This window comes from Parasteatoda tepidariorum, chromosome 2 (genome assembly GCF_982258835.1).
Source record: "Parasteatoda tepidariorum strain Cologne lab strain chromosome 2, Ptep-v5.0, whole genome shotgun sequence".
In the NCBI taxonomy this organism is placed as follows: Eukaryota; Metazoa; Arthropoda; class Arachnida; order Araneae; family Theridiidae; genus Parasteatoda; species Parasteatoda tepidariorum.
Genome location: NC_141756.1, coordinates 15,960,069 through 15,985,119, shown reverse-complemented (window position 1 = coordinate 15,985,119; position 25,051 = coordinate 15,960,069). Strand labels below are relative to the sequence as shown.

General features: G+C 27.3%; 1 protein-coding gene across 1 annotated transcript in view; it reads right to left on the bottom strand.

Moving 5' to 3' along the window:
* Positions 1 to 5,287: 5,287 nt before the first annotated feature.
* Positions 5,288 to 25,051, bottom strand: part of LOC107448826 (ubiquilin-1) — a 29,662-nt gene continuing 9,898 nt past the window's right edge. The window contains exons 5-13 of the mRNA XM_016064176.4: positions 22,582 to 22,707; positions 19,655 to 19,762; positions 15,397 to 15,448; positions 14,376 to 14,593; positions 12,287 to 12,370; positions 11,916 to 12,031; positions 9,977 to 10,136; positions 9,314 to 9,401; positions 5,288 to 6,273 (exon numbers count right to left, since the gene is read on the bottom strand). Coding sequence (XP_015919662.2) covers positions 6,209 to 6,273; positions 9,314 to 9,401; positions 9,977 to 10,136; positions 11,916 to 12,031; positions 12,287 to 12,370; positions 14,376 to 14,593; positions 15,397 to 15,448; positions 19,655 to 19,762; positions 22,582 to 22,707 — 1,017 coding nt within the window. The 3' untranslated portion in view covers positions 5,288 to 6,208. The remainder of the gene's footprint in view (positions 6,274 to 9,313; positions 9,402 to 9,976; positions 10,137 to 11,915; positions 12,032 to 12,286; positions 12,371 to 14,375; positions 14,594 to 15,396; positions 15,449 to 19,654; positions 19,763 to 22,581; positions 22,708 to 25,051) is intronic.

Sequence of the window (25,051 nt, the reverse complement as noted above, 5' to 3'; positions counted from 1 at the left end):
GAAGCATGAATTTATTTTATTTTCCCTATCTAACTAATTTCCCTACGTTTTCCCCTTTACCTATTTTACGACAAACGTGATACTCATAATGAATTTAATGAATGTGACCCTATCATTGGAAAGGAGACGTCAGGCGTGATTTATTTTCATTTAAGCTGAAACTGTTCAAAACCGGATTAGGAGGGGGCCCAATATTTTAACGATGCAATTTTTATTACATTTTAAAATAATCAAGGAAATTTTTAAAAAAAATTCATATAATTGCATTTTGTATTTCGATAATTAATTTTGAAAAATAGGAAATAAATTAGGTTTGGTTATTGAATAATTAGGTTTGGTTATAAATTAGGTTGGAATAAATTAGGTTTGGTTATTCAATGCTCAACAATGCAAGGATGTTTATGTAAACAATATTAAAATTTTTGGGGATTGCAACAATGTATATGAAATTAAATAAAAAGTAAAGATTACTAATTTTTTTATTTCTAGCTTTCATTTTTTCCCCTATGAAAATGAAATATATATGTCTTACAAAAAAAATCTATTTTTAAATTACTATAAATCGCAACAAATCTAAAAAATTATATATAAAAGTGTATATTTCTTTTAATTTTTTTTAAAAATACAATTTATTTAACATGAGTTGTAAAAAAAAAATGGCATGCTTGTTTCTTGTGAGATGTTATCATTAGCAACGGTAATAATATGATTAACTGTTTATAACCTGCTTAAAGATATTAAAATTGTTCAAACAACTTATCTAGATCATTTAGAAAGATATATATATATATATATATATATATATATATATATATACATATATATATAAATATCTATCTATCTATATATATAAATAATATAGATAAATAACATATTAGATAGTTCAGAAAGTAATTTCGTTTTCCCCCCTCCCCCAGCATTGCCTTTTTTCACAGCCAATTTTACTCTGTGAAGCTAAATATTTATTTTGGCAGCTAATATAGCAAAACTTGTTTTAAAACCATCGTTGAACAGCTGACCCAACTGTGGGTTTTCGACTACTAATGTTCTTAGTTTATAATAAGCTTTTTAATTACATAATAAAGGAAGTCGTATTTAAGAATTACTATGTTTCGGGTACTGTTTATTAGCGGATATTATAATATGAAATTAGCAAAACATTGATACTTTTGGTCCTAAAATAAAACCAATTTAAACATCATTTGTTTGGTTTAAATATTCATGAATTCAGACCAAATATAAAACTATCCTTGAAAATAAATTTCAGATGTCATTAAAGAGCTGAAACTTATATTATTTAAAATAATGCAAAACTAACACTTCAGTTTTATTTATAAAAGAAAGAAAAAATTTATTACAATGTTGATTGACATTGAAGTTCATTTATTTTTGATTGATAGTATACTATTATCTGATTTAAATTTCATAAATATTTTATTTGAAGTCAGAAAGATTCATGTGCATTTAATGATAATAATAATCATAATGATAATAATAATAGTCACTGATAATGATAATAATAATAGTCACTGAAATTTTTTTAGATAAAAATTTGAAATTAGTTTTAATGAAACTGTTGTTCATGCTTCATATAGCATGATTCTTTCTTATACAGATAGATAAATTGCTTGAGTGTATCTTCTGAGGAAGGCGTAAATAATTTTTTATGACATTAAAATTAATTATTCGATTTCATAATTTTATTTTAAGGCGTCATATTAACCAAATATAGGTAAAAGTACTAAAAAGTAATTTATTAATTATTTTAAATTATTCTAAACACACTGAAAAAAATTCATTTCTCTATCTGCATTATTTATAAAGTTTTGTGCGTTTTTTGGGAAAAAAAGCAGTGTTTTTTCTTGCAAAACGAAAGTTTTTCTTATGCATGTTTTTTTTTTTTAAAGTTTACATGTTATTTGAATCTCTAGAGATTTTTTTTCTGTTGAAGATAAAACTTTAAGGTAATTTCTTTCACAATCAACCAAAAATAAAATTGTGCATTGAATAAGCATTTGGAAAATTATTAAACTTTTTAAAGCATGTTATTTACATCTGTGCATTCGATATATACATATATTTTTCCTTTTCAATTTAACATTAAGGGAGCCACATAAATTATTATAATTGATATATAAGCAATTGAACTTTACTGCAAAAAACATAATGCTGTTTTTTTTTCTTGCGAAAAATATAGCAGATACTCACAGCTTTAAAGAACTAATAATGTTTATATAATTTTTTAAAAAATCTGAGGCATTAAAAGTGTTTGTCACATAACTGAAAAGATGTTTATTTTAGTTTTATTTCAAAAAAAATTTCTGATAATACTTTGACCCCTTAATCATCGAGGAGTTAAAATTAAATTTGCATTTTTTTAGATTTGGATGAGTTATCAAATTTTATGAATAGGATTTTTTTTATAAATTTTTTTCTGTTATTAAATGCAAATAATATTGTACTTTTATTATGACTTACATGAAATTAGGTAGCCAATATTTGAATAACAGAATAAATAAGTTTTATAGTTCAAAATGTTTTGCAAGTGTAATGGAAATCTTTAGATAAAAAAAAATTAAAAAACTTCAAAATAGTAAAACAATATTAATGGAATATTACTTAGTAACATATGTTACGTTGTTGTTAACATAATATTTATAATTAAATGACATTATGTAAGCTTATTACCCCAATCCTTAGTTAAATCAATGTTTGATTTTTGAGTAATCATAAAATTTGACATACTAATTTTTATTAATAAATTTTCCCATTATTTTATATTTCGACAGTGTGCATATTTGTTAACTTTGCATTAGTATGCATATGTGTGGAAAAAAACTTTATAAAATTTATTTAACATTTTATTATAAAACATTTCTCATACCTGGCAGATTGTCAACTTTTTATCCAATTAAAACTATACACCATTCTAGGTTTCCATTCTAAGGGAAGGGGATCAAGATTTTTAACATTATAATGAAGTTAATAACACTTCGCTTTTAAAAGAACATAACAGTTAATGAAATGTTTATAAATACATTTTTTAAATACAATAATTTTGGAGCAAAACATTGTTATTTGTATAATTTTTAGAAAAAAAGTTTTCATGAGTATATTTATTAAAATGTTTAGCATAAAAAAATAAGTTAAATTAATTTTGCACAAAATGAATATATTTTACTCATTGATTATTTTCTATCTGATAATGTTTAAATTTGGTGACTCTTAATGGTGTTAAACTTAATTTTTTTAATGTTGAAATTAGTATATTGAAAACTATAGGTTCTTTAAAATTAGTTATAACTCATTTTACTTATTTACCTACTTGATTCAAAACAAATGAATACAATTTTAATTTACTACTATCAAAGTTTGTAAAGCAAATCATATACACAAGACAACTTCCAACTAAAAAAATTAAATAACTTAAATTTTTTAAATAGATATAACTTTTTCAGAAAACTTATAAAAAATATGCATAATGTGAAAGCATTTTTCTACAAAAATTTCTTCTGTGTACTATTTTCTCAATTTTTTTTTATCAGCAGTTGATAAAATAAATTTTATTGTTCATTTGCAAAGTTCTTTAACTTTTTGAATAATTAAGAAAAGATTGTAATAAGGTTAACCTTTTAACTGTTGAATCAATGGACTAAGTTTCAAAATGAATATTAAGCATTAGAATGACATATAATAGGTCAATTAAAAAGCCCCAATTTAATCATATTCCAATTTATTAAACAATTTTTGTTGAAAATTGGTTGATTTAATGTCAAAAAACCTGTATAAAACTGTAATTGGATTTTACAAGAATATTTTCACAGAATTTCGGAAAACTATTTTAATGTAGCTCTAAAGAAAGTATCTGACTATTCAGAGAAATTTAAAAAAAATCTCCAATTGTTTAAATTGTTGAAAAATTGTAAGTAGACCAGCCTTAAGGAATTATGAGAGGTTCCTAAACTGATTTTTTAGGAATCACACAAATAAAGTATAGGGCTATAATTAGGCTATCTATGAACAGAAGATTGTGGTATTTTTAATGATTAACAGCAAATGCAGATATGCAAACCATTGAATAGATTTTTCTTCTACACATTAGCTTGTCTCAACGTATCTACCCAACGTATTTCTTTATGAATATCTGACATGACATGTCTGATCTGCTCTTCAGTTTTTATGTTACATTTATTTTATGAACAAAAATTTTTGATAATGGTTAATAACATTAAACAATTATAGAGGAAATGCAAAAAGAAAAAACTCTTACTTCATTTTTGTCTACAGTGTAATTAAAAACACTAAAATTTATTTTTTATTATTTTCTAAATTATTTATAACCTACTATATATTATTTACTATATAGTAGGGCACTACAAGTAGTGAAACTACTGTAGTCTCTACTTTTTTTCATAGTTTGTAGAGCAGTGTGCCTTTTTTTTAAGAAAAAAAAAAGTAGTGTAGAGAGTAGTGCAATACAAAAAAAACTGTAGTTTGTAGCGATTCCCAGCAACTACTTTTAACGTTAGTTTAGAAAAGAAAAGCGGTTCTAACGCAACTAATTTTTCAAATTTGATGGGTGCAAATCTTTGTGGGTTCGTCAATGGACGCAATGAAAATGACCCTGTGGCTGCAACTGAGCTTTAACAGAAATTAAGTATTTAAATCAAGTTTAACTAATATTTGAACTAGCCATAACATAAAATAGATAATTAATCACTTTGGTCACACTTTCACATGCGAATGCAGACTCGTGAAACATTGATGTTATTTCAAAGAAAGGGAACATATTTCTGATGAACTCAATTTCTCAAAGGAAATAAAAGAGCATAAAACAATTAAAAAATTGCAAGTATTTGATCATTTTGCATTTCTGAAATGAAATATTTGCTTGTTGTAAAAGGCATGAAAAGTTGAAAGTTAAGTGAACAAATTTGAAAAATATGTTTTGGAATGTTCTTGTAAACATGAATAATTTCTTAATTATTCCCTCATATTTAATGTAGTTAAGCCCATTGTTTTTTAAAACCATTTTGAACATATTCATAAATTAAGTTCTTCAGGGAAGTTCGTCACCTTAAAGTAGTGAAGTAGTTACTACAATTCTAAAGTAGGTTGTAGTCACTATATTTAAAGCAAAGTAGTTGTAGTTAACTACATTTGTAACTAAGTAGTCATAGTCGTAGTAAACTACAAAAATAATGTAGTTTTTCTGACAACTTTTTTATCTGAAGTCAAATTTTAGTTGTTGCTTAGAAACCACATTGAACAAAGTCCAGGAAAATTATTAAGTAATAAATACGAATTTATTGATAATAATAAACAAATAAACATATAATAAAGGTACAGAAATAGAAACACAATTCCATAATGTGTAATGACATAATATAGAAATGATATTGAAAAATTATTAGAATCAGATATATAGTTCTTTCATAAAAAAAAAATAATCCATGCAGTTTAAACAATTTAATGTACATTTTTTTTCCAGTCAAAATTTAAAGTGTTCATTATTAAATGCTATGAATAATTTGTTTCTAAGTAATGAATGTGCTATAATTATGAGAAATTATTATTAAATCTGAAAGTGTATTACTCAAATTTCTTTACAGTTTTATCTATGTATAATGGAAATCCTAATTAAATTTTACAAGAGATATAATTAATTGAAATTTTTTATTAGAATATGTCGTAATATTTAACAGAAAAACCTCAGAAATATTGCACTAACTTAAAAAAAAAAAATTCATTGCTTTCAAATCTAAGGAATTACTTCCACGAATTCATAAACTTAATATATATTTTAACTATTTAAATCAAAAACAGATAGTAAAGCTTATTGTTAAAACTTTAAGCCTACACTTTTAAATCAGTAATGAGTACAAGATACAAAGGTAATAAATACATCTTATTACTGGACTTATCCGTGCTAAAAAAAAGTCCAAAAATATGCACTAAAATGAGTTTTTGTATCTTGTATAAAAATAAAGTTTGCAATAATGATCTATTCATGTCACCATCAAATGCGTGAGAAATAAAAATGAGAAGATGACATTCTAAAAAAGAGATTGCAGCTAGATTTGATCATAGCTCTAAATTGTAAACCTTATGTAGCCTAATTATTACTTAGACTAAAATATTTAAGAATATGCATGTCACAAATGAAATCAAAGGAATCAGCTTAAACTATCACAGTCCATATATTGCTTTAAACATTGTGGGAGAGTATTTTTTCAACGGCAGAATTGACATCTCCAAATGTGGCGATTAAAGCTGAAAGAAATAAAAAATTAACTATGCTTTTTTTTTAATACTGAAAAGCAATAAAGTTTCCACAAATAAGTATAAAACTAAAATTTAATAATATAAAATTAAGCATTCAGTGAAATAATAGTTAATTTTACAAATGAAGATACATAGGGTTCACACCGGTAATAAAAATTTAGTGGTCTAAAAGGATCATTTAGGTATTTGTTTAGTGGTCCAAAATCTTACTATGGCAGTCAAACTTGAGATAAAAATCGATTTTTACAACAACGTAATTCCTGTTATGATTGGTACACATCAAAAACTATTAATTACCATTTACAACACATTAAACTAATTATGTTCAATACCCTATAATGATTGAAGATTAGTATTTGTAAAAATTAAGTGAAAAGAAAGAACAATAAAACTTGAACAACAGTTTTTATTTAAATGCATGGAATTCGATGCAAGAAAAGCAAACTATTTTTGTTCCAATTTGTAAATTCCAAACATATTTTAAGGTGACAAATTTTTAGCCCATTCGTATGATTTTAGAGACATTTGTTGAGCATTTGGCGACAATTGTCACCATACTAGCGTGAACCCTAATGATGCATGACATTTTAGTTATAAATTGCTAGCTTTAATGGCTAATTATAAGGGTAAAAACGTGAATTATATAAAACAAATACTTTTTTAAAAAGCTTTTTATCACATTACTTATCGATAAATTTTGTTTTACAAAGCTTTAACTGGACGTTTTAACACATTGAATTGCAGTTATTAAATACATGCATATTTGAGCACCTGATCATAATCAAATTTGGCTCTGCAAAATCTGTTGCATGGGGGTAAAATGCAGTATTTGACAGGATAGATAATGTGCAGCTAACGCTAAATTTCTAACTATTCTCACTTTCGTTCTCTAAACAATGATTTAAAATGCAAAACAACATAACTTCTATAAAAATATATTATAAAGAAACATTTTCTAAACACTTTTGAATGAAATCTTACAAAGCAGCTAAAGTATGGCATCGAAATTGCAGGTGCAATTGAATATTTGAAGGCTTAACAAAATAAATAAATAATTCTTCAAAATATTTTTTAAACAAATGTCAGTTTAAGGATCTACTTAAAAATATAACTCAAAACTTTACTTAAAAATAAAATTCCATGAATTATTCAAAAATTAAAGATGTTAGCAATTAATATAGAGAAAAAAATATATAAATATTTGTTTATTAACTTTTCGATCAGCACGCACAAGCTTTTTTTTAATTTTAATTTTGGAACTATTATAAATAATTTGGAAATTTTATTTACAATAAAAATAACACGTAACTTGATACAAAGAACATTGTCACAGAACTAAGGGTTTTTAAATAATAAATTTCATAATGCACTTAAGAAATTTTTTTGTCTACCTTAGTGCATAATTGATTTTACATAACTCAACAGATTTTACATCACTCAATACAACGATAAACTAACATTACTCTTTTCACCCCAAGGAAAATTTCTTGATTATTTTAATCTAATTTTTAAATTTTTACTATGTTATAGTTGTAGATCTCAAAATTTCTACTGATATTCAAACTTAAAATTCTATGCTACCCTAGTGGGTGCCTTTTATGCTTGTTAAGCTAAGTAACAAAGTAAAACTATAAAAAAAACTCATCAATTACTCTTAAAAAAAACCACAAAATTATTCTAATTTTATATATTGATTATTCTAATAACTATATTTTTTATATATTTTTGAAAAAAAAATTTTCCGCTAATCTACTAAATTGTAAACATTAATACAAAATTTGTTTACAGTTTTCTTTTTATTTACACCTTATGTGAAATTAGTACAGCTGCAAAAATTTAGAATTTATACAGAATTGTGTCGTAAATATTTGCAGTGAAGAAACATTTCTAAGCCTTTTAAGTAAATGATGAAAGAAATGACAATTTCAATGCAGAGACCGATAACTAATGTCAATAAACTGCACAAATAAGAAAACTGTTTCAGAGCCCGCAAGTATGAATTTTCGATTTAATCATTAATCTACAGCAGGGGTTTCCAACTGGCGGCCCGCATCCGGCCCTCAAAGCTTTTTCTTGTGGCCCGCGAACTAAAATATATTAGTTTTCATAGCGGACAATCTTCGTAAAAAATCTATAAGGGCTTAAAATACTTTTCTCGTTAAAAAAAAACCTAATTTTTTTGTCATCTGTGAAATTTAACATACCAACGCAACGGTGCAAAAAAAAATTTATTTCTCAGGTTTTGCATCCAAGAAAATATTTATTCAAATACAAAAACAATTGTGTACGTTGCTCTCTTTTTTTCTTTTTAATTTTGTGAATATAATTTAGCATGTGCGTATCAAAGATTCTCCAATTTAGCTTTTTGAAACCACTCATTTTGGACGAAATTATTTACATTTGAAAATTTTAAAGTGCATAAAAGAGGGAATGAATATCATGTTTTATCTAAATTCCTTGAATTGAATATCGCATGAGCGGAAAAGAAAAAAAAAATTAATTTCAGATGCTCGAGAATTTTTTAGTTGTTGCTATAATTCCTAATAAGTCGAAAAAATGTTAATTTATCACAGAATTAAATTTGAAAGTAAAAAAAAATCTTGTCACTAAGTTTCAGATTAAGAGAAGATTCAAAATGATATGTAACAAGCATTATTTGTAATGCTTGTTATTTTGTCTTTTTTTTTAATATTAGAAAAACTTTTATAAAAATCTAACAGCAATATTTAATGTTCCTTCAAACATAAAAGAGTCCTATATAAAATTTTGATAAAGTTGTGGCCAGCCATTTGACTGGTGTTTTTAATTGCGGCTCCCGGCCTCATGTAAGTTGGAAACCCAGAATCTACAGCAACTGCAATGTTAAAAAAAAGAAATAATTTCAATGAAAGCATTCATGAAATGAACAATGCAAAATGACTCCATTGTCACTTTTAAGTTATATTATTATGCTAACATAAATGAACAACTTTTTAAGTACCAATAATGACACAACACTACTTTAAATAAAAGTTTTGACATAGTTTACCTTGAAGATTCTCCTGTTTGTTTTCAAAACCCATAACTTGCATTTGTTCAAGTTGACTTTGGTACCTTTCTTCAGGGGGGCTGTCAACCTAAAGTAAAATATTTATACTTTAGTAGGGTTAAAAAAACAATAAACAAGGCTAACAAATACCATCCATGTGCCAGGTGCGTAGCCAGTTTTTCAATCAAAAAATAAACACCTATTAAGTACTTTTCAAGCACTCAAAAAATATTTTTAATCACCTTCCAAAAAATAATAATTAGGATCTGTGCAGTAATAAAAATGATTTTTTTCTATCGTTTTAAGTATTTAAATTATAAACATAAAATTCAATAACATTTTCAAAAACTTGACATAATCATGTTGATATAACTAGTTTCTGATAAATATTGCAGAGAAAATAATGAATTTTTTGTAATTTTGAACAACAATCGCAAAGAAAAAATCTCTTTTTAAAAAATAGAAAATTAGCACTTTTTACAAACACCGAATAAAAAAAGCACCTTTAAGGGCTTTTAAAAAACGTGAATCAAAAATAAGCACTTTTTAAAACTGCTACGCACCCTGAAATATAATTCTGTAATGATAGAATTGATTTATTTTTTATTTGATAAGTAGGGAAAAATAAAGTTCTTCATTAAAACAATCTATAGATTAACTTACATTGACTCCTTGAGACACAGCATTCACCATATTTCTCATAAAGTAACTAAATGCATCAGGAGCATTGTTTTCCTTACCCTCATTGTTATCAACATTTGGGGATGGAACATTCATCGCACTTTGAGTGAACCAGGATGGGTAAGGTGGTTGCCCAGGAAACCTTTAAACAAAACAGAAAAGATAATTTGCTTACAAAAAAAATTAACAATAATTATTTTAATTATAAGAACAATCTTAAAGTGGCCAATGATTTAAATAGATTAGGATTAAAAAAATTCCAGATATTTTTGTAAAAAAGACGTAATACAAGTGATTTAACCAAACATGAACGGAGTTGAATATGATTTTTTGACTAACGAGTATGATTTATTTTAATTTGTAGTAGGTAGCAGAAAACCATATTGTTTTCCTAACTCTACTTATAATTTTCTTAAAAATGTGTTACAAAAAATTGGAAACTATTACTTATCAGCAAATTTTCTGTATGCATTGTTTTAAATATATATATTTTCTGTTTATCAAGAATTTTATAAATGCTGACTCAATTTGAGTCTTAATTTTGATTTTTATATTTGTAATTATAAAGACCAAGTCTGAGGAAGGATATATTGAGCTGCACACCCTCCTCTAGTAGTTATGCTTCTTTTTGTAATTTTTTCAACATGTTGCTATAGATGTATCATGCTAATGATTTATGATTTAAAAAAATACATAATTTATTGTTGATAGCTAGACAAATTTATAACATATTTTTACACTTTTTCTGTTAGGTAACTGAGGATTAAATTTCGACCCAGAATAAAACTGCCCTAATCAATTATCAAAAAATGCAAGAATTCAAAATTACATAATACCAAAGTAGCAAAACATTGCGATGTATCGAAATATTGCAATGTTAGATTGATGATACATAGTCATGTGAAAATTTTAACGTCGCCCAGTCTTAACGTGACTTTAAAATATGCTCAGTAAAAGGCATTTTAAAACAAATGGTATAAATAGGTAGTATTTTTAAAACAATCTTAACAAATTGGAAATGTGATATTGGCTAGAAAAAACTAAGGAAAATTGGGTACATAAAAACATAACTATTTACAAATAAAACGTACAAGTCCTAAATAAACTCAAAGGAAATATTAATTGCAGTTTCATGCAATAGAGTAGAAGCAGACACATTCGCCTACGTAAATATAATCGTCTCATAATATAATTAGGGTTGATCCAAGTAATTATAAATATAAAAAAAACTTCTGGACAATTTAAGATTTATTGATATATGCTGAGGGATATTCACCAGTATGAATGCAGTACCAATTTTTCCCCCTCCAATGCCAAGAAACCTACTATATATATATATATACATACATATTAAAAACTTAAATTAGTCTGAGGATAAGAACTTTTCAATGAATGGACAAATCAATTCCCAAATAAAAAGTTTTAAAACCTTTCACTTGTGATACTTTGTCAGCTTGAGGATAAGAACTTTACAGAGAATGAGAAGTTAGATTGTAAATATACAAAGTTTTTTAAACCTTTCACTTGTGGTAAAAAATTCAGAAATCATATTTCATAAATAGACAAATTTCCTTCATCAAGATCATGCCTGGCAGCTTTCAAACTTTTTAAATACATCTTTAAAAAAATATTCTTTTACAATTAATTCAAATAGTCACATTACAGGTTTTTAACTTAATGTCACTCACTAGGTCAATCAAATGTTTTTCATACATTGTTACTTGAAAACTGAACAGTAAAGATTGCATAGTTAAAAGAAATTAAGTGAACAAAATAAATACATAAATGAACAAATAATAAAATTAATAAATAGTATAATAAATAAATAAAAAAATAAACAAATACTAAAGTAATAGTTACATATAATGATGCACATTTTATATTTATGCAAGCAAGACAATCAAAAGAATAGTTTAATTACATGTTAAAAGCATTTGGGGCAATTTGTTGCAGCTGATCTATTCCCTGATGGATATTCATCATAGCATTCAAAGCTTGAGGATTTGTCAGAAACTTCTGCATGTCTGGATTCTGCATCTAATCATATTTATAAAAATAAGTGTCATATTATGTTTTTCAAGAAAGAGTCGTAGTTCTAAAAATTTTGTCACAAATCATTAATATTAAATGAAGAAGTGACTTTAGTGAGAGAGTTACTTAAAACATAAATAAAATTACTTTAAAAATAACTAATTTAAATATTAAAGAACATTTTTTGCACGAGTGCATTTTAAATAACCTACAAAAATTGAGAAGTAAATTTTAAGAATGGTTAAAATAAAATATACTAACTTGCTTGATTAATACTGGTAATGAATTTTTCATCTGTTGCTGAACCGTTGGGTTATTTCCAAATATTGGGTTATTTACCAAAACCTAAGATAAAAATTAAAGAACATCCTTATTAAAAAAAAAAAAAAAAAAAAAAAAAAAAAAAAAAAACATAGTCTTAAAAATACATTTATAATTTTATTACTAGCCACCCAATAAATAAAATTCCTCTCAACTGTACTAAACCTTCATTCTTGTTATAAAAAAACTGAATTTTGTACAATAAATAAATAATTATTGATACTTTATGTTAAAATAAAGCAATCTTTTTAACAAAAATTGTAAGAAATACCAAGAAAACTTTCAGAAACAGACACTAATGGATATTAAATTTAGTCATACTTGATTATTTCAAAACATCTAATAAAATTTTAAACATCTAATATTACGCAGTGAATAACCAGCATAAAGTGAACAAAAAAAGATAGAACTATAGATTCGTTTAAAATTTTAATATAAAGCTCTCTAAAATTTTATTTCTTAACACAGTTTACCTTCTTTAATATTAAGATACATAGATTATATAAAACAGGGCACGAGAAGATTATAAAAATTTTTCCTTATATTATTAGCTAAGTTAACAGCATTAAATTAGCTAAGATAAGAAATTTAAGCTAATTTAGGAGTTATTACTAAATTAAGTATTATTATAAGTGTAAGTTTAGCTAATTTAAGTATTCATAAAGCATGTGAGATATCTATGGTTAACTGCATTGTTTTTAAGCAATATTTTTCACTAAAAAAGTGAAAATAAACTTTAAAAATTTGACCTGCATTCTTTTGCAATCAAATAAAAGAATATTCTTTTAAATAGGCTGCTTTGCAATGCTGCCAGAGGGTTAATATATAGCAGTTTTTTCTCATTATATGACCTCTAAACCTCAGAGCTGAAGCAATGAATTTAGTCACAAATAAATAAAATAAGAGAAGAAATATTTGCAAAGCAATTCTTACATTTTTAAAATTAATGTTTCCCAATTAGATTTCAAGTCCTTAAAAAGCAAACAGATCAAAAATTAAAAAATATATTGTGAATCAATTGTATGAAGATATGGTATTTCGTTCAAAAATAAAATTGATAGAATTTAAATATTCTATATAAGCATTTCTTTGCATACATTCAAAAGCAGACAGAAAAAATACATCATAAGGGACATTAACATAAATGATACATTATAATAATTTTGAACAAATAACTTATTTTAGTTAACTCTAAATTTATATAGGTCCATGTATTCATACATAGTTTTAAAGTCCCTATGAGAAAAGCAAATAAAAAATTTCGAATTAATTTAAATTTAATATTAAAGCAGCAAAATTAGCGCAATAAATAATTAAAATTAGTAATAGAGTTCAAGATTTCTTTAATAATATATTAAATGTTGATTGGAATTAATTTTGAAATTAGATGAAAGAGATGAACCAATAATTGTAAAACTTCAAAAGCCTACTCTATATAATTTTTTACTGCATTTGCATAATACTGCATTATGCAAATGAATCTGCATAATAAGTATATGACCCTTGTAGTCATTATCATAAAAAAGTAATATGAAATTATTAAATGAGTTTCTTTTTCACAGAATGACTGAATTTCCAGAAAGGTTTAAAACAATTCCCCAAATGGAAAATTCTTGCAGGTAAGGCTATTTGTCTGAACGATGTAGGTAAATAAGTTCTGGTGAAAATTAGAACTGCCGATGTTATTTCAACTATTATTAATTAAAATAAAAAGATGTTGGGACAAAAATCCTAACTTTTTGATTCTTCAAGTCTAATTTTTAAAAATCTGCATTTGTACTCTTAAAAAAATGATATATTCTGAACACACACAAAAATCAAAAATATCAGAACCGAAAGCTAAAAATCAGGAGAAAATATTTTTTATCAGGTAAATTAAAAACCCTGAATAGTTGTTTTGATTGCATAATTTATATAATTTTAATACAGAATGTTTAATATAATGTTTGGAAAATATAATAAAATCTATCCATTCTCTGACATGTTAGTCGTATTTGATTATAAAAAAATATATATATAATTTACTAACTTGGCTAGCTTGCTCTGGATTCGCTGCTAATGCTTCCATCATGGAATTCATGTAAGGAGCATTAAACATTTCTTGAACAAGGTGTGGATTTTGCGATAATTGCTGCATAATTGACTGTAAACCGGCTGATGTAAAAGCATTCATAGCTGAAGAGGCTTCTTGGTTTGGTGAGTTTGTAGATTCAGGTTTGCTAGCACTAGCTGCTTCAGATGATTTTTCTATGAAATTAGATGAAAAAAATAAAAATAATATATTGTCATCAGTAATTCTGACTTTTAATTAAATTTCATATAAATCTATTAGAAAGTAGTAATAACAACACCCTAAAATTATTACTATAATTTAAATTACCTTCTCTATTAATTTGATGAAAAATGGATATTATAAGAATATAAAATTTAGTTTTTACGAAAAATTTAATAAAATAAATTTAGTTTACACAAAGAAGAACACTAATTCTTCCCCTGTTAAGAAACTGATATAATCCAAATGCAAACAATATAATAAGTTTTCATTAACTAAATTTGCAGACATTCTAACATTTGAAAATTTCATATATTATATTTTATTACTTATTTATAAAATTTTATACAGATATTTTGTTTTTAATTATGAGCAGAGCTTAAAATTAATAGTGATCCATTTTTCTGGAACCATAAAATTCTAAATTATACGAACACAAAATAATTATGAGTGGTTCCTTGAAGTATTAACTAAATATACAGCATTTAATAAGTTTATCAAAACATAGTGATAAATTCCAATTTATATAAAGCTTTAATTGCAATTCTCATTAGTTAATGTAAGTTTAAACAATATATATATTAAATTTATTTAAATTTTTTTTTTTTAAAAAAATCTAATAGAGGCATGAGGCAATAAAAATGTGGAAGAACTAGAACTCTTTCTAAATTTTCGTAAAAGCACCTTGATACCTTTTGATTTTTTCTCCTTAATACGCATTTTAAAATTTCAGTTCAGAATATTTTTTATTTCAAGTAATAAAATTGCATTTGCATACCATTAGAGGTATTTTCTTGAGAAGGTTGATTTGAAGACACATTTGTTTCCCCCTGAAATTTAATGCCATATGATTTATTTTCAAATAAAATAAATATTAATAAAATGAATTTAAAAAAATAATGATATACAAGCTTTAATTCCTTAATTATACACATTTGGAATAAAATCTTAATGTGAAAATAAAAGTCTTAAAATGAAATTAAAAATTAAGAAAGAAAAATTAAATGAGTAATGCTTTTCTAAAATGTTCCGTGCCACTTAAACATTTTAAGTACAAGAAGACCTGAATGAATTTATAAATTGCATAATAAAGCTCAGAATAGTTTTATCACAAAGAAATCAAATGACAAATGAATATATGAGTAATTGAATTTCACAATACACTTGCAATCTGCAAACGGAATGAAATAAACACTATTACAAAGATAACCTTCTATAAGGGTCCTCCCCTGAAATCCACTTTTTTTGTTTGTTTTTAGTTTTCTTAATACAAATTTATAATTATTTTTTTTAATAAATATTCCCTTTCTAACAAAAGGTCATCTAGAATGGATCATTGTTTTGAAAAATTTATCTTTTAAAGAAGATTTTTTTTTCCTTAAGGCATGATCTGTTATTTGTTAGGCTTATATTCCTTATTCCAGTATCTTCAGAACATTTTTTTATCTTTCAATCAAAGACAGTGTAATCATTACAGAAAAAAAATGGGAGAGAATTTCTCACCCTTTCTCAAAAACAGGATGAGATTTCAAAAAGTTAAGTGAGATTTCTAAAAATTAAAAAAACACGAATAGACTTGGAAAAAAATTATTTCTTTAATTATAATAAATTTTTCACATCTTCTAATTTAATATTTTTGCTGCATCATCAGATGGAACATGTTCTATATCTACTTTTTCATCGGCTATTATATTTATTTGGCTGAAAAATATCCGTATTTGTTTCGTTTTGATCGTTTCTACCGACATTTGTTTCATTTGTCCGTTATGGAGTAGAAGATGTCGTCTTAAGGTATTTGTCCATTTTACATTCATGCACAAAAAATGTAAACGTCTTACATGAAGAAACCTTACCTACGGTGAACAACATGGTTGCAGAGAAATGTGTTTTGAAAGGAGTTCCGTGGTTCAGGGGGGGGGGGGGTGCTCTGCTGTTCGCACCGGCTCTGAACAATACTGATAAATAGGGAATTTAGATAACAAGGACCGATGTTCAAAATAATGAAAGATCAAGGAAGAACATGTAACGGATTTTATTCAAAATGGCAAAAGACGAAATTTTTTCCAAAATTCGTGCATTTTGAAATTGATTAATAGAGCGCGCGAGCTTCTCGCATTAATCGTTTTTTATTGCGAGAAAAGAAAAAAAATAGGCGAGATTCTCGCGCTGTAGTGAAAACACTGAAAGAGTTTAATTAAAATAATTGACAATATATTTTATGGAGCTGTGGTGGTTCAGGGGATAGAGTTCTCGCCTCCTAATGAGGTAAGCTGGGTTCGAATCCCAGCGATGGCTGGGTGATTGGAATTCCGCCTCCTCGCACCATCCGCAGTGCTGACTTAAAATATCCTCAGTGGTAGTTGGATCAAGGGTTACAGCCCTCATGTTGTCAGGCTCACCGTGGGATGTTTTTCTCATGATGTAACACAAATGCGGGTTAGTTCCATAAAAAAGTCCTCCACAAAGGCAAATTTCTCCCGATACTTGATCCAGGAGTTTCTTTGTCTTCTGAATTGGAGTCAAAATAACAAAAATACAGAGTTGAACATTGGTAGCAGTAAACTGAAAATTCGGTTGGCGTGTTTGGTAATAAAAATTCGGGCAATGGCAATAAAATAATATAAAATATATTTTATGAAATGAAAGTCACAAGTTATGAATAAAAAAATTCAACAAACACACACACAACACACTTAAAAATGTGTAATCTTTTTTTCATTTCCCATCAAAACAGTCAAACAGAATAAGCATCAAAACATAATTGAAACAAAATACAGTGTAACGTCCCATATCCGGACATCCCTTTTCCGGAAGGGTCGATTTCCCGGACACTTTTTAACAATCAAAATAAACAAACATTTCTTCATCTTCCCCTCTCCTTTAAAAAAAAAAAAAAAAAAACGAAGTCTTGACAGGTTTTTTCCCTTCTCAGCTTCTAGAGATCCATGCATTGGACACATAAATCAACAGAAGAGAACAGAAGATCTACTTAGACCATGATGCTCCTCCTCTGGAATGCATGAAAGGGGGGGGGGAGATTTGTTTTCAAAAGAGCACAACTGAGTCCCCTCCCTCCCCCTTCTTTCCTATGCAGCTGGCTAGTAAAAGAGGCATATCCTGGAACCTTTTTATTTGAGTGTCAGGGGAAGAAGAAATACTGTGAAAAAGGGTAAACACAGCAAATGTTAAAGTGGAGGGGGAATCCCCTTTAGTCACACAAGAAAAAATAAGGAGAACCCAATCAGCATGCCACGCCTTTATGCTTTCTTGATAGCCAATGATGGGAGAGAAAATAAGAATTTGTCACTACCCCGCCCTCAACTTGAATGACAAGTAAGGAGGAAATGAATTTTTCTTCTCCACCTACCCACCTTATTGAATGACGGGAATTTCCCCTTCTTGCTTGAATCGTTCTAGTTCAAAATGGCGGAGAGAGCAATTAATATTTTCATAACTGTGAATCTTTTTCGTTTTCTATATTTATTTTTAGAATAGCAATAATTATTTTTTTTCTAATATTTTGTTAATGATTGATTAGATATCATTCTAATACTAAAACATTATTCCCCGAAAAATAATGCTTATTTATTTTCTGCTTCTTAGATTCAGATCATTTTAAGCTTTGTTTACCTTTGAGGTCAATTATACGGAAAAATCAAATATACGGACTTCGGGAAGTCCCGCCGATTCCGGATACGCGACTTTCCACTGTAATGCAATTTAATCATGATACAACTATGATTATTCTGCTAACCTCAATAAAAAGCTCGCCTAAAAGGCATTTTCATTTAGAAGGGAAAATGGCTATGTAGAAAGAAGGAATGAAAATGTGGAGATGAAAAATTTTTTTAATTTGGAAACCTATAAACTCAAGTAAAATAGAAAGAAAAAAAATTGAAAATTATCTACTAAAAATCAAAGGTTATGAATAAGAAGGTCTGGAATAACATTATTCCGCAAGCCAAGGTCCACAATGAGCTGTAGCACCATAAAGGAAGTTTTTTCTTTATGGGCAATATATTAAAAATAGAGAAGGGATAAATTTTTATGTAAATAATGATAGAATAAAAAAGTAGTTCCAAGCCAAACATTTCTTTATGACTTTTGACTTATGAGTGATTGTACTGTTGTAAATTCCTTAATCATTGTAGTATGCATTGTAATAATACATTTATGCCAAATGTCACACAAGATTCGCCACAATCTTTGGCATACTTATCATAATATCACTAACTAACTTCTGTTGGATACAAACTAAATTCAGCAGCACGACAGCCCATAGAGGGCCAAGGCCTACTGTGCCCATCTCAGTTTTCTTCACCTTAGGCTCTGGACAGGAGTAGATGTTCCGGTTAGGTGGTCAGCTGAACGCGAAACCCCCAGTGTTTAGTTCCCAAGCATACTTGTTACTCATTTATCGACCCACTGAAGGGATGAAAGGCTGAGTCTACCTTGCCCGGCCTGAGGATCAAGCCCATCTGTTAGATATATTAAACTTTTATTAGATCTTTTTTCCTTGATAGTTTAACATAATATGTAGTATAATAATTATGTTACTCAATATATATTGTATAATGATTTACTTTACATTACATTTTAATCATTAGGAATGTATTAAATTTTAAATATTAATTTAGTTCCTATTTTTTTTATTTAACCAGAAAATGAATTTAAATGAAACATTTTGCAGCATTATATTTTCAATTAGAACAATAAGATTAGATGAGTTGCCCTATTCCCAATCTTAAGGGGGCAATTTTTTTAGTTTCAACATTTTACTGTAATTGCAATACTTTTCTGCGCTCAGAATTTTATTTAAGACAAATTCATAAGTTCTCATAAATTAGGAATTTGGTAAGTTATTAACAATTGCAATAAAAATTAAAAATTATTATAGCCCTTGAAAGCTGCAGAAAATATCTTGAGTGCCTGTTCCGAAAAAAGACAGGCACCTTTAAAAATAATTAAATCAGATATATGTATGCAAAATAATAAAGAACTAAGTACTTAAATAATCACAGTACTTAAGTACTTACTTCTCTAGATCTCACTAATTCTTGAAGCATACCAGGACTCCTAGCTATTTCTAGAGTATTGCGAAGAACATCTGGATTGCTTAACATATAACTTAAGTCAGGGTTTGTCTGTAAAATATGTATATTCATTGATTATTAAAGTTAAATTAAAACAACACAGATAAATGAATATAATATCATTAAATTAAATGAGGATTTAGATATCTGTTAAAATGAATACTTTTTTTTAATAAAAAAAAGCATATGCGACAGTAATATTATAAGAAAATAAAAATAATTTTAACTAATGAATTTTAATATAAGCTGTTAATAAATTTAATGATATACAAAATTAATTCATTCAAAGGATATTTTAGATAATTAAACTAATTTTCAACTTAGTTCAAAACACTATCACAAATGGTATATATTTCATTTAAATATTGCTTCTAAAAAAGTTTGATGCAATAAATGGTCTTTTTACAATTAGCTAGTTGCCACTGGCGACCAGGTGGTTTGTCATTTTATATAAATAGAATTTCGAGAAAATCATATCAACAAAAATCAAGACAATATTATAAACTCATATTGTTCAACCAAGAGAAAAATTTGGTATTAAAATGCTTAGTATAACATATGTATATATTAATTATTTTAATGACACCTTTGACAGATAATAAATCAAATTAGCAACATTGTCAAAATCAAACTGTGCATTTATTTGTTATTATTATTTATGCGAGCTAATTAATTTTAATTATATGGATTTTGTAAGGATTTTAAGGATGTAACAAAATTTAACTATCATAACTTCTGTTAATTGTGAACTTTTTTAAGTTAAAAGAATACACTGATCTAAAACAGGGTTGCCACTCAAATCTGGAAAAAAAATTCCCTGTGTTTTCCCTGTACTATTATACACAATATATTAAAAGGAAACAACAATTACTGTGCTCTTTTGTGAGCTATATAGGGCTAACTATATTTATTAGTTTTAATTGGTGGGAAAACAGCTGAACATATTTAAATAATGTTATAGTAAGTGAAATAGTTTAGTATAGCTGAAATATCATGGCTAAATATCCCATAGATTACGCTTTGAGTGTGTACCATTTTTTAAAAGACAAAAATAAGAAACAAAATTCCCTGTATTTTCCCAGTTTGCAAGGAAAAAATCAAAATTTCCTGCATTTTCCCTGTTATTTTAGGTGATTTTTAAATTCCCTGTATTTTCCAGGTTTTCCCTGTTCTCCATGTAGAGTGGCAACCCTGTAAAAGAGTAAACAATACATTTTAAAGCAAAAAAGAAACTAATAATTTTTATTTAAAGGTGCTGGAAGAGAACAAAACAAAAGCACAACTAAATAAATGAGTATTTATGTAAAATAATTAAAAACAGTCTTTACATTTCCTTGACACAATTAATTGGTAATTAAAATGGACTTAAGCTTGTAAACCATTTTTATGTAGCATTTTTAAGCATAGACAGAAGAAGGTTTACTTTTAAAAACTTTCTTCCCTTAATATGGAGACCCAGAATTTGAGACTTAACTGGTCTAAGTCTTGAATGCAAATACTCAAATATATAATTTCTGTACATTTGGGACAACAAATTGCTGTTTTCAACCAAACTATTATCTTCTACTTATTGATTATAAAGACCACGTGTTGGCAACTGCTTTTTCAAGTTGTTAAAGTACAAATTTTAATATTATGATGCATTGTTAAAAATATGTCCCAATACTTAACTAATTAATTTAATTTTTACATTGGTATCAACATTTTTCTTTTACCCCAATAAAATGCAGCAACATTTACAATAATATTGCATTCGATAATTACAGCTTTGTATAATATTGGTGATATTGCCATATTCGAAGCACTTATGGGTATTATCAGTGATACAATATGCAATAGAAATTTGTTGTTTGTTGTAGTTTTAATCACTTTTCAAAGTATTTAATTTGTCTGTTTTTTGCTTAAACTTATTTTTTTGTTTTGTTGTGACGTTCGCCGGTGCTGTGCTGCTCCACATGGGAGTAAAGAGGTCGGAGAAGGATTCTTCCGCATTGCCCGCACAAGTTTAAAAAAGGTGGTGGAGCGGAACCGAGACAGGTGGAAGTATGACGGAGCCTCTGCTGGATTAACTAAGCCAGAGACGACAGGAGATTGCTTTAGCCAGAGCCGATGTGTGGTGGAGCCAGACCCAGAATCTTTCATTGATGAGTTTACTAGTGAGAGGAGTTGGACCGGAGCTGCGGAGTCAGGTTCTTTTATGGTACAGAGTTCTTCCCACTCCCGGAAACAAGCAGGTCCTCAAATACAATCTATCTGAGTACATCCGATCTATCCAAGTATCTGAATACTATCTATCCGAGTCTGAGTAATTAACTTGCCCCGTGGAATTCAGAAGCAGCACCGGTGAAGGTCGCAAGAAGTTTGTTTTTTAACTTGGATTTACAATTAACTTTAATATCAAAAACTTTAAGTTCAATTTTGGAAGGCTGATTTTAAACTGATATTTTACTTTTAATTTTGGTTTTTAATCAATTTTAAGAGAAGTGTATATTGTACTTTTTATAGTTTTACTGGTATTACAGAATTGCTTTTAGTAAATTGTAAGAAGTGTTGATTTTACTTTGTATAAATTAGCTGGTTGTTTAGCATTTGGAAATTGATTGAGCTTGTTATATATACAGAATTTAGGTTTCAGTAAATTTTTGTAAATGATAACTGTTTTGAATATATTTCTCAATTTTATTTTGAAACTGGGTGACACTGTTACTGAGTTCGCGTTATCGATCACAGGGTAAATGGAAATTTAATTAGAAAGGTAACAGTACAAATAAAAATATAACAAAACCGTAACATAATCGAAAATATTAACGAAACAGCAAAGAAACATAAATATTATGACTCAGGAATTAATTTTAAATTTGATTTTATACCTCTAACATGTCCTTCATTTGAGAATTACTCAGAATCATTTGTTGCATATATTCAGGGTTTTCCAACATTGATTGTACAAATGGATTATTCATCACTTGCTGCAATAGATCAGGATTTTGCAAAAGCTGAAAAAAATATGAAATATGATATTTATATTAGATTTAAACCAGAACTTTTAAAACAATTTTCATCTTTTCTAATTCCATATCAAACTTTCTTTAAATTGAAATTGGCGTAACCTAATATTGAACATGATATTGAATTCCATAATAAAGAATTTTAAAAATTAGAGAAATCACTTTGCAATAACAAAAATCTGTTACATCAATAGTACAAATTTTAATAATTAGAATTAATAAAAATTTTGTCACATTGAAATTTGAATGATAGAGATTAAATAGTAATACTAACTTGAAGTTGGGTACATTCAGAATCGTAAGGTTATAAGTAATGAGAATATAAATAAATGAATTTGTGAAATGAACTCTACGGTTTCTTCTCGAATGGGGCCGCTAATGACAGGAACATAAGTGGGAACATCCTGGAACCATGTGAAAACATCTGCACCCACATTTTGAAACTCGGTAAGACTTATTTTTTCCAAGATTAAGTTTGAAGTCCCAATTTTGAGCAACGTTTTAAAAAAGTAGATATTCTTTATTTTATGGCAACATCATTCTTTTACTATTCTATAGCACTTCCATGATTAAAGATTTAAATTACATTTTCTCATTTTGATGAAATAAATTAATATACAGTTTTTTGTACAGTCAATAAATTTGGATTGATCCATTAAATTATATTTGAAATTAATTGTTTCTTTTCAATGTAAATTCATTTTTATCAGAAAGCAAAATAGTTTAATTCTAAGTTATAATAATAATGACTTTTTTCTTGAAAATGTAATACTAAATTAAAGTCCTGTTAATTTTCAACGATTGCTTAAAAAATTTGTTTGCCTAAAGGCCTGGTTTCTTAGGACAAGCGCTTTCTCTGGGCGTCGGTGTTAAGTTGATGTTACCCTGACGCCAACAAAATACTGGTTTGTTAGCTCAGCGTGAGCAGTCGCTCCAACGCAGACATTATCTTGCATTGCGCATGCGCTAATGACATAAACAAATGTTTATTTGATTTTGCAGCTCGATCCTATAACTTTATGTGTTATTGTTGACCAAAAAAATGACCTTGTCCAAGAAAAAACATATTATAGCTTTGTTGAATGACGAAGAGGAGGAAGAAGTTATGTTTAATGCCTTCTTTAAAAATGAAGAAGTCTATGAAATCTTCCCAAATAGAGCTATTGAAGGTACTTATGCTATACTGATTAAGAGATTTATTTTTCAATGAAGAAAAATTTTGTCAGTACTTCTGTCTTACACCAGAGCTTTTCAAAGAATTGTACGGCATTGTTGAATGCGATATATCAAGTTGTGCCTATAACCGAAGACAACCGATTTCAAAGGAAGAGAAACTATGTCTAACACTTAAGTAAGAATTAATTTATTTGTTATTATTTCATGGCAAAAAATATGCATAATATCATTAGCTTGTTACTTATACAATATTTTATATCATTTATGAATCTTACTGTTTTAATAACACTTTAATAGTTTATGAAGCAAAATATTTCTTATTTAAATTTCACAAAAAATTGAAAAAAAAAACAACATATTTTAGGGATATTTCCATATTTTGATCTGTCCCGCCAACTGCAATCACCAAGGTGCCAAATAGATTTTAAGCTTTAAAACAAAAATATGTAGATGTTTGCCCAGGGGTGGCTTCGAGTTATACCTTTCATGTTGGTCCCTTTTTGTGATTTCTTTATTTTAGTTTCTTGCGGGCCGCTACCGGAAGTTGCAAAGACTTGGTGATTATTCAGCCACAGATCACAATATGGAAATCTCTTCCATATTTCAAATGATATAATCATGTACAATTTGTCCTTTTTCAAATTTTTGTTTTAAAATAATTTTCTTTTAAATTCTGTATTTGGTAGATTTTTTATGCTAAAAATAAGTAAAAATGTTTATTACTGAGGTCATTCCTGGATTAGCCATATTATTGAAGAAGTTTTATAAAGCATAATAAAGAACGCCATGCCCTTATATATGCCACATCCAACAGAAGAAATATTTAAGAGTAGTGAAAAAGAATTTTCTATATCGTGGAATTATCCCAATTGCTGTGGTGCTATTGATGGAAAACATATTAAGATTGTGTGTCCGAAAAAAACTGGCAGGGTGTATTTTTGTTACAAGGATTATTTTTCTACTGTTTTGCTGGCATTAGTAGATGCTCATTATTGTTTCATTTCAGTAGATGTGGGATCATATGGTAAAAAAGATGACATTACTATCTTTCAAAACTCTAATTTAAAGAAGAATGTAGAGTTAGGAGTCATTAAACTTCCTGAACCGAAATGTCTCCCACATACCAAAGTTCTAAGTTCGCATGTGTTCGTAGGTG